This window comes from Crinia signifera, chromosome 7 (genome assembly GCF_055691185.1).
Source record: "Crinia signifera chromosome 7, ASM5569118v1, whole genome shotgun sequence".
In the NCBI taxonomy this organism is placed as follows: domain Eukaryota; kingdom Metazoa; phylum Chordata; class Amphibia; order Anura; family Myobatrachidae; genus Crinia; species Crinia signifera.
Genome location: NC_139223.1, coordinates 43,216,979 through 43,228,335, shown reverse-complemented (window position 1 = coordinate 43,228,335; position 11,357 = coordinate 43,216,979). Strand labels below are relative to the sequence as shown.

At 44.4% G+C, this 11,357-nt stretch overlaps 1 protein-coding gene across 5 annotated transcripts in view; it reads right to left on the bottom strand.

Moving 5' to 3' along the window:
- Positions 1-7,008: 7,008 nt before the first annotated feature.
- RBBP6 (RB binding protein 6, ubiquitin ligase) overlaps positions 7,009-11,357 on the bottom strand; it is a 44,593-nt gene continuing 40,244 nt past the window's right edge. For all 5 annotated transcript variants that reach the window (XM_083152925.1, XM_083152926.1, XM_083152927.1 and 2 more), the window contains one exon: positions 7,009-10,305. In XM_083152925.1, coding sequence (XP_083009051.1) covers positions 8,529-10,305 — 1,777 coding nt within the window. In that variant the 3' untranslated portion in view covers positions 7,009-8,528. The remainder of the gene's footprint in view (positions 10,306-11,357) is intronic.

Sequence of the window (11,357 nt, the reverse complement as noted above, 5' to 3'; positions counted from 1 at the left end):
TGACTCAGTTATTTGTGGGCCATCCCCTGATCACCTGAACACACATTTTACAAAAGCGAACGATTGTATGGACCTTATGGCACCTCCTTTAATACTATCCAAAGCTATTGATTTTCGGATAAGCAAAACAAATGTATAATAAACAATTTTCACAAAGATAAGAAAAATAATACTTCCATTAAATGAATCATCATTCCTTCCCGTTACATAAGATTCATTCATTCTCATATGAATCCAACATATGCAAATAACATAGATGAAGAAAAAAACTTGATATAGTGAAGCAAGTTTTTAAAAGATTATAGTATTTTCAAAGTGAGCAGTTACCAGCTAAACGAATAATTGCTCGCTTAGAAAATACCCCCTGCAGATCAAAACAAATAGTAAAAAAAAGCATCAATGTGATTTTTATTGTCTATTAAAAACTTACTTCACTACAGATGCAGCTGCTCTCATCAATTTGCCAATAGCCAAATGGGGTTTGCGCTCGTCGAGAAGCTCGCACACCCCATTTTCAGCAACATCCACCAAATCGCCATCTGCAAGATACCAGTGGATGGCGCGCCGGCATACACACAGAGCAGCACCATCTGTATATCAGTTTTTTTTTCTTTCCTTCTTCTATGTTGTCCACCTACACATGTTGGATTCATATGAGAATAAAGTAGTGTTGTGTACCAGGAAGGAATGACCATTCATTTAATGAAAGTATTACTATGCTTATCTTTGTTAACATGATTTATTATAAATTTTTTGCGCATATCCGTTGAAGTCTGTCTGTAAGTCTGCCGATTTACAGACAACTTCAATGGCATGTGCAGTAGCGCAGCAGCGGGGTGTGGTATAGGGTACCGACAGTCGGGATCCCGACTGGCCGGACTCAGACAGCATGGTGAGCACATCAAAGCCCCTTGCAGGCTCACTGCGCTCGCCACGCTGCGGGCACAGTGGCTCGCTACGCTCGCCACCTATTCTATTCTCCCTCTATGGGGATCGTGGACCCCCATGAGGGAGAAAAGCCGGTGGCCGTCGGGCAACCGTCTGTCAGAGATTTGACAGTCGGGATCCCGACATCGGGTAAATGACTGTCAGGATCCCGACTGCCCCTTAGCTCCTGGGCCTCATCGCTTCCTGGTGTCCAGCGGCATTTCTCCCCCATGCCTGCTGCTTCCTTCAGCCGCACGGAAGTCACCCTTTATCGGCCGCCCGGGAACCTCAGCAGCGGCTGGACCCTGCCCTCCACCTCTGCACAATACAGGCATCTCCTCGCCACCAACGATAGCTGCACCAAAACCCCGCAGCTCCAGATCAGCAAAAGAGCATGCTGCAGGAGCTGCCGGGATCTCCTCTGCTGCTGGCCACTCGCAGCTCTCCGTCGTTGGAGACTTTAGCAGCTACCTGCATTTTCAGTGCCACTGGCCATCTGGAGGCAGCACCAGTGGCGGCCGGACCCGGTCCTCCATCTTGATCCCAGTGTAGAGAAGGATCCATTGGTCCCCCCTGCATTCATCCCTAGTTCAACTGCAGCTGGAGAGATGAAGGTTCCCCATTCCTGCTTTCCAGGTGTCTATGCAAAGACGTTATGGTTCTGAAAAGCACTGCATAGTAAATTCAACATTCGGTACTTATGTAGTATCTGGGCGTCCGATTTAGAAATCTGGTCGGATCGGTAGCATCGCATCGCATGCGAACAAATCGTATGCGATGGTCCCGATTTTTCCATAGGATTCAATGGGAAAAAGGGGTCATTTTCCTTTCCCCACTATCCAAGTGGGCATGGAGTTGGATATAAACCTGTGGCGAGCCCGAAGCTTGGCGAGCGTAGCAAACCCCGCGAGGGGACACAGAATACTTTTTAAGAAAGCTGCGCTCGCCACGCTTTATAAAATCAACTCTATGCCCACTTGGATAGTGGGGAAATGAACAGGACCTTGTTAACATTGAATCCTATACAAAATCGCATCGCATGCGATTCAATGCAATTTTGCAGAAAATCGCGTCGAATCGCATCTGATTGTATGCCTTAAGGTAAGGCATACAATCAGAAAATCAGCAGCCCAGATACTACATAAGTACCCAACATTCATTTCTGCTAGCACCACAGACCTGTCCAGGTGTAAATAATGTATGTACTAAGGGAGACCTTGATTGTGGCCTAATATGTAGATTTTGGGTTAGCGAGCAGCCTTGATTATTTGTTACTGATCAGAACCCCCTACACCAGGCATTCACAACCAAGGTCCTCAAGGCACACCAACAGTGCAGGTATCAGCAGAGATGGTTTAATCAGAATCACTCAGGTACTAATTAAGTCACCTGTTCTCAAGCCTGGATATCATACACGTTAAAAGATCATCTTTCCAATCTGGCTGGTTGGAATGAAAATCTGGAAATTTCTGGGAACAAATTACAATCAACCGTTTGCTCCCAAACGCTGGAAAATGAACAAAAGCGGTCATCTGCATAAATTGAGTGTAGGACCAGTTTGTGTCTGCTTTCCATTTTAAAAGGCCTATACACACTAGAATATTATCTTTCCAATCTGGCTGGTTGGAATGAAAATCTGGACATTTTGGGGTGTAAATGACCATTTGCTTCTAAACATGGAAAATAGACACAAATTGGTCCTACAGACAAATTGATCAATTTAAGGCACATACACACTAGAAGATATAAAAGAAAAGATATTAGTGAACAATTTAGCTTGAGCGGATCATGAAAGATATTGTGCATCCACACTAAAAGATGGGTGCAAATGGCATCAGCAATATTGGCAGATTGACCTGTATATCCGGAAGATGTCAATATCTTTAACAATGAGATGAGCGGAGAGTGGGGGTTAGTCTCTCCAACCTTTTTTGGGGCGTGAGCTACTCGAGACAAAATAAACCGCCTGAAGAGCTACTAGAATAAATAAATAAAAATCTGCATAATAATCTAAATATGCCCTTTACAAATGATGCCACACACTGTAATGCCCCTGACACATTATGCCATATACCGCAATGCCCCAGACACAATGCCACACACTGCCATGTCCAATATGCGCTCTGAAAGCTGGTGACCATGCCCACCAGCCTCTCTGAATAGACCCTGTGCCATATATACACATGCCACCAGCAGTGGCAGTTACACAATGCCCCCAACACCCAGAGTAATGCCAATAACACAATGCCCCCCAGTACTGCCAGATAAACAATGCCCGCCTGATTATGGTGCCATTCTAAATAAATACTCTGGCTGTACTGTGTGCACGCACCAAAAAACAGGTGTAGCCACATGGGGTGTGGCCAATGAAAAAGGGTGTGTGATACACATATGCCCCCAATAGTGCCAGGTCTACTCCCACAGTGCCATAAACTGGTATGCCCCCACAGTGCCAGTTTCCCAGCAGCAGCACTCATTGTTGCTGCCAGGGAGAGGACAGTCTGGCGTTCCCCTGCAGTGCTGTCATGATGCAGAGGGGAGGAAAGCACAGCGCAGCGCATGCCCCCCCCTTCCCTGTGACTGTGCCGTCGACCAATCAAAGCTTGCGGCTGGCTCCTGATTGGATGCCGGCCCAGTCACAGGGATGCATAGTGAGGGGTAGGAGAGACACGCGATGCGCTCTCCTCCCCTCAGAGGGAGAAAGGAAGCGGTGGGTAATGGAGGGACGGGCGTCAGGCCTCTGCAGAGTGGTCGAGTCACCCAGATCGCTGCCACAAGCTACCAGTCGCTCATGAGCGACCACTGTTCTAGTGTGTATGGGCCTTTATGCAGATTCCAGTGTTTGTGAGCAAACGGTCGATTGTAATTTGTTCCCAGAAATTTCCAGATTTTCATTTTAACCAGCTAGATTGGAAAGGTAATTTTCTAGTGCGTATGGGCCTTAGAGTGCCTTGAGCAGGGCAGCCGAGAGGGAGGGGGAGCAGGTACTAATTACCCGGGCCCAGGCTTGCTGGAGGGGCCCTGGTCCACCCCCCCCCCCCTTACCCCTCCATCCCTCCCGTGCTGCACACACCTACAGCATGTGCTGTGCTGACAGCAGGCTCAGCATGAGCATCTCACTGACAGTGTGAGAGCTCATGCTGACTGAGCACAGCACATGCTGTAGGTATGTGCTGCTGCTGAGGGGGGAGGGGGGGGGGGCTACAAGAACACCCGCATCGACTTTAAAGTGTGCTTTCACCGCCTAAACACTTTGGGGGCATGGCCTAATTGTGGGAGTTGGCCACACCCCAAGAAATTTACCGGGGCCCAACATACCTCTCGGCTGCGCTGGCCTTGAGGACCGTGGTTGGGAATGCCTGCCCTACAGGTTAAAACATATAACTATGTGTTAGGTAGCTGGGGTACAATCAATACAGACATACAGCAGCAGTATATTTGCTTGTGCCCTATTACAAAACCAAGCTTGACCTTAACCCATCAATGTAGCTGCATCTAAAGGTGCATACACACACTGCCATTTTGCCCAGGGTGTATACAGAGCGATAAAGGGGGAAAATGGCTGAGCTGAAAATCACTGTGCATACACACAAGCAAATTTCACCCATCCAATTGATTTCCCCCAGGATGGATGGCTTTCCCATGCGGGACACTATGGAAAGCCATCCATCCCACCGCTCATCTGCTGGTAATACCGGTGGCCAGCGATTATGTGAGAGCACATCAACCTGGGCCATACACACTGGGCGGCTTTTGAACTGAAAGCAGCTCAAACTATGTATTAAGCCTTAACAAGAGATAACTTCAAGTGTGATGAGGAGAGATAAACGTCCAGCCAATCACCTGCTCACTGACTTTTTTTCAAACACAGCCTGTGACATGGCAGTTGGCAGCTGATTGGCTGGGCGTTTATCTCTCCTTATCACACTTGCATTTATCTCTTGTTAAGGCTTAATACATCTGCCCCCAAATGAGTGGCTTTCAGCTGAAAATCACCCAGTGTGTATGGGCCTTAACACTGCCTGATATTTCTTTATGGACAGAAAGAAATCCTACTCTAGCTCTTGGATACACATTGCACTAGTTACATCAGACACGCTCCCATTTCCTTCCCATTTACTCCTATCAATTTTATTTTTCTAGTGTATCCGAGTTTTGCAACAAGTATTTTGCGCATCTGCCACCTAGCATCCCAACAAATCGATTTATTCTTTTACCAAACATTTACCTTATTTGTGGATTTAATATCTATTCTGTGCCATTTATTCTTTAGAATGTTTCTTATAAATAAACCAAGCCTTTAAACTGGTGGTTACTAAATTGGTGCGATACATTACATGACATCTACCCCTCACAAAACCGCACTAATTTAGCCCTAGATTCTTTCTGCCAGAACTGGAAATGTGCAGTGACTGTGGCAAGTCTTTGGGCTGGAACGCCAGTGCACCGGTCAGATATCATCCCCCCCCCCCCCCCCCCCCCCCCACAGCCTAGTTGTAGCTAAGGCAGCGACTGTGCTCTTTCCATTAGATCAGTGGTTCTCAACACCCCCCCCCCACAACAGTTCACGTATCCACACAGAATCACAAGTGAAGTAATGAGCCGCACCTGTGGGTCTTTTAAAACGTGTCAGTGTATAATGAATACACCTGCTTGGTGACCTGGAAAAGTTTACTGTTGGGGGTCCTGAGGACCGAGGTTGAGTAGCACTGCATTAGATCATTACTTCATGCCTTGAAAATGGGTGATTCCGCAACCTATGAATATGATGGCTTACATGCAGCGGAAACCACCATTTTTTTGTAGTCCATCCGAATTTTTTATTGTCACTTTCCAATACCTTATAGTAGGAACTTGGAACCAAGAATATTAGGTGAGCCAGCTTTTATGGTGTAGAATTTTGATTTGCGCACTTTAAGGAAGGCAGTCTCATTACATGGCATTATAATTGGAACACGAAAATGTTTTGTCTAGTGGCTATGGGAGATAGGTCGACATACAGGAAGGATGAACAGGTGTCTAGGTCGACATGGTTCTAGGTCGACACATGCGTTAGATTGACATGGGTTACGTCGACAGTCAAAAGGTCGACATGGGGTTTTTCACTGTTTTTTTGACAGTGAAAAACCCAACAGGCGGTATTTCATGGCCTACCATCCACTAGGGCGTGATGGGAGAATAAAATAGTGTGCTGAGCCCGAAGCATGGTGAGCGCACGTCGTGCACTTATAACTGTGTCCATGTTGACTGTGTCGAAATCCAGAACAAAAAATAGTGAAAAACCCCATGTCGAACCTTTGAACCGTCGACCTAATGCATGTGTCGACCTTGCAATATGTTGACCTAACAGTGTCAACCTAATGACTGTCATCCAACATGAGGTCTACCCAATGATCCCATTCCGATAGATCAAGTTCCACCATAAATTCTATTGCGTTGAACCATAAGAGGGGAGCACAGATTCCCAAGAAGATGGAGACACTGCCTTACCCCAAAATATGAATCAGATAAGCACCCGGAATTAAACAGGTGAGGTATGACTGCCCGACGGGAGATCCCGACGTCAGAATCCCTAATGCCGATGCTCCGACAGGAGGGCGAGTGCAAAGAAGCCCCTTGCGGGCTCAGTGGCTCCCCACAGGTTATATTCTCCCTCTATGGAAGAATAAGGGAGAATAGCCTGTCAGTCAGGATCCCCCCTGTCGGAGCACTGGCAGTCGGTATTCCAACGTCAGGATTCCCCCCGTCAGGCAGTCATCCGGCACCCGAATTAAACCCCTTTCATAGCAATTCTTATAAGGAACAGCATCTCAGGTGTTCCGCTTTTTCTGCCCTTAATGTAAAAACCCCTTTCCAAAACCGATGGGTTCTTCACGTTTTCTGTGTGAACCTTGACCTCTGTACTGAGCTGTAAGCACCGTGCCCCATTACTTGGAAGGTACGTTACTCTTTGGTGGTAATACAAATTATGTTTTCCCGTTTATTGCCCTTTACTCATTTATAATCTTTTGAGGAGGGATAAAAACCTCATGTAAAAATATCTACATTCCAGCTTAAATCAGAAGTCACAAAAAAAAAAAGTTAAATTCATTGTCATTTATTCACAAGAAAAAAAATTTACACCACTTTTTCTTGAGGTAGGGTTGCTATTATTTTTAATGCTTACATAAAGAAATATTTCAGACAAGGGGGGATATGATGCCATTTGAGTACTGTCTGCATAGTGCCAATTGGGATGGGAACCAAAAAAAAAGCACAAAAACCTTCCTCCGAAAAAGTACCTGTTTAAAAAAAAAAAAGTGCAAAGGCATCAAAAGCAGCGTTTGATAGGACGAGGACTTCAACTTTACCAGTGTATTCATTTTCCAAAGCTTGGCCACCATAACCAAACTTTGTTACATTCCCCAGGATGTGTGGCGTATATGTAATACTGCAACATGCAGCTAAAGCAGGAAAGGGTGCAGCCTGCTTGCAAGTCAGTCTGCTTTATACATGTAACAAATGATTCAACATTCTACCACATCCTTTTGAATTTGGCGTCTCAGTTCCTAAGTCCGCAGCGCTTCCCCTTTCTCGCCTTTGACTGATTACCTCAGGCAGAAGAACGCTTCAGTGCAATATACATTATTTTCTCCCATAAAGCCATTTCTAATGCATTGCACCACATTAGTCAATGTAATACCGCCAGGATCGGCTGAAGGGAAAGCCTGTCTGTTCATATACAGAAAGCAGATAGGGCGACACAAGGCTGCTTGCTTCATATTCATAAAAAATACTTACTCGAGGGTTAATTTCTCCGTGGAAGCCTGTGATCAACACCAAATAAAATGTTCTTAACCGGGCATGATGGAACAAGATAATGCTTTTCGCTTTCACATGATGAAAAAAAAAAATCATAACCAGATCTCTAAACCGTCACCTGTGGCAGAAATAACTTGTACATAGGAAATGCACTCACACGCCACACATCCATCTTGCTGACTTTATAAGGGTGGCTAAATTCAGCTGTGTTGAGGTTTCTTTATGTAAATATATACATATTAAAATAAAGAATCCTCAACACAGCTGAATTTATATACGTATATAAATATTATATATTTTTTTTATTGGCATGGAGAAGATGGCTTCTGCTGATAAATCTGGACGAAAATGACATAAGAAACAGTTAAGTAAAACAATAAAAAAAAAATCTTATTCCAAGACTTGACAGTGCAAGTTATTGAAGGTGTGAACGGCTCAGGGCTCTGGACAAAGGGTGACTGATGCTCCAATTTAGCAAATATCAACATAAATGAGGCTAAAACGTAGAGGGATTTTTTTTCACAGTACATAATTATCCACCTAATTGATGGACAAATGCAAAATGCCAAGGAGATAAATAATAAAAAAAGTAACCCAAAGAATTTCCATTGTGCACAACACACAGAGTTCTGTACAAAAACGTTCTTTATAAAGCTCTTATGTAAAACTCATATAATCAATATATTAGGTGTGGCACAGTTTCCAATTATTTACACAGCAATATTGTTTACATTACATGGAAAATAACAAATTAATACAGGTGATGTGGGTCAAGTTCTTCCCTGCTGTTTGTAGCCACATTACAAGGGGGTTGGAGGTTTGGTCTTCACCTCCTCTTTCTCAGTCTCTTTGTCTTTGCTTTTCTTGGATTTTTTCTTTTTGTGTTTGTGTTTCTGGCTCTTTTCAGTCTCTGATTCGTTACCGGTGTGCTTCTTATGTTTCTTGTGTTTCTTATGCTTCTTATGTTTCTTCTTTTCCTTCTTCTTTTTCTTTCGGTCTTGGCTGCCTGCTGAGCTGGCACTACTGCTGCGGCTGAGTGTACCCTCTGGGCTGTGGGTATGACTGGCAGTTGGACTGCTTGGGGCGGTAGTGAGTAAGTTAGTATCACCTGCTTCGGTAGTATCCATGGGTTCGGTGTCCTTGTTTTTGGTTTCCTGAGCGTCTTGTGTTAGAACATCATCTTGTTTAATGGAGGCCTCACTGTCACTTTCGTTGTAATCGGGCACAAAAGAAGCTTCATCCGTCTCTCTTGTTAGGTCTGTAGAGAGCCGTGTTGATCGGCTTTGAGGTACCTTCGTCTTTGCAGTGTCCTTCTCACCAGCTTCTTTGTCAGTTTTTGTCTCTGGTGGGGAACGTTTGGAGTGTGGTGATTTTTTGTCACTCAAGTCTTCAGTGGTTTTTGATTTGGAGACAAGTTTTTCCCTTCCCCTTTCAATGCTTTTGTCGTTAGATGCTTGGTCTTTTCTTGGGCGTTTAGCGTCCAATGCTTTTTTATCAGACTTTGGTCTTCGCTCTTGCCCTGGACTATGGCTGCTACTCTTAGTGTCCCCTTTAACTTTTTTAGTGGTTTCAATGGATGTTTCTCTAACTTTTACTTTTTGCGAACTAGAAGAGGAGTCTTTGCTCCTCACCGGAGACTCATTCCTCCTCTCATCTCTTCTCTTGGAACCTCCATGGTCGCGGTTGTCATGTTCAGACTTTTTATCTTTGCTATCATGCTCTGGTTTCTTCTCTTCCACCTTATTGTCATGTTTAGGCTTCTTGTCTTTGTCTCTATCATGCTCTTGCTTCCTGTCTCGGTCTTTCCCATCATGCTCCTGCCTCCTTTCCCGTTCCTTGTTGTCATTTTCCGTCTTCTTGTCTCTATCAGACTCTTGCTTCTTGTCATGCTCGTTCTTCTTCTCTTTTTCTCTGCTCTCATCGATCTTTCTGTCCCTGTTGTCATGCTCTTGCTTCCTCTCTCTGCTTTCATGCTCCAATTTTCGGTCTTTACTGTTTGCATGATCAGACCTTTTCTCACGTGTAGGGGTGAAATCTTTGCTGGATGTGCTGCGAACTGGCTCGGGCTTTTCAGATATCCTTTCTTTAGAAGACTGCTGGCTGCGATCAGAATTGCTATCAGCCTGGGAGCTTCCTTTTCTTTTATCGGAAGCTTCCCTTTCAGCAGCTGGGCTATCCTTATCCTTTATTCTATTTTTGACTAGAGAGACCGATGTATCCTTTGTGGACTTGGCATGCTCTGTTGTGCCCTCAACTGCCGGCTCTCTAATTGGTCTGGGTTTATCCAAAGAACCTGGCTCTCTCTCTGGCAGAATTACAGTAGACATTGGTTTTGTTATGACGCTCATTGGCTTCCCAGTGTTAGGTGTTCCCTGTGAGTTCTTGGCATCAACATCGTCGTCAGACTCAAAATCATCCTTGTCCCACTTTGACTGTGGAACTTGGATCATTATAATGACATCTTCAGGAGGAGCTGTGCTGTCATTGTTGTACTCCTCCATTGTTTTAATAACGGTTCTCTTGATGTCTTGCTTTTCCTCAGCTTTGCGGACAGGGCTTCCACCGGTGGAGCTTGTGCTGTGTAAAGAGAAGAGTCAAAAATTACAAAAACAATAGAAAACTTATAACAAAAATAACACAATATGAAATGACATATCCCAAAGTTAACATTACATAGAAAAGTCTAAATCAGTAGTTCTCAAACTCCGGCACTACAGTCTAAGGGGGGTATTCAATCGTGGCTGCTATTTCTGCCGGTGGAAAGAACATCAATTGCCTAACCAATGCTGTTGTTTCCAACAACATGGAAGGCAGTTCCCAACAAAACAGATCCGATTTATAAAAAGAAAAGTTGGATCTGTTTTGTCGCAAAAGGCCTCGGATTGTGGAATTCACGGCCATTTTTTGTTAATCCGCGGCCGATTTCAACTGTCCTTGGACTTTCCGACACTCGGAACATTGAATTCCGACTGTCGAGTTGCAGTGGAGAGGACCAAAAACGGCCAGAGATTCCGACAGTTGGAAATCCAGATTGAATACCCCTATGTTTTAATGCTATACTTGAGACCAACCCCCCAGAAACCCCCATTTTTGATATACTAGAGCGGACACCACTTCATGTAGTGTAAGAGACAGCAGAGCAGTGGTAGCAGCTTCTTCAACTAAGATTGTAAAGTGCAACGAAACATGCTGCGATATATAAAAAACTGTTAATAAATAAAATAACAAATTGCAGTGTGTGTGTGGAGACCTCAATCAGTGCACCGGACCAGAGAGTAGCTACCAGGAAGAAGGGACAGGTGATTTACTATGAGGAGGGAGAATGTGTGCTTTGAAACTGCAGTACTGGTGATCCCATTGTTTCATAACCCAGATTTTCCCCCTGGTCTTTGTAATTCTTCCTTTACTAAATGGATACTTGAAAATATTATCTGAACGATATAACCAGTGATACCAATTTTCCTTAGTTCTCGGACATTCGGGACCAGCAATCCCAACCACAGATTTCTTTTGATATCTGCAAATTAGACACTTCCGCTCAAAAAAATTATAACAGTTCTCACTGCTAGACCAATAACTTCTTTTGAATATATCTGCTGGAAACGATCATCCACGAGAGGACTAATATC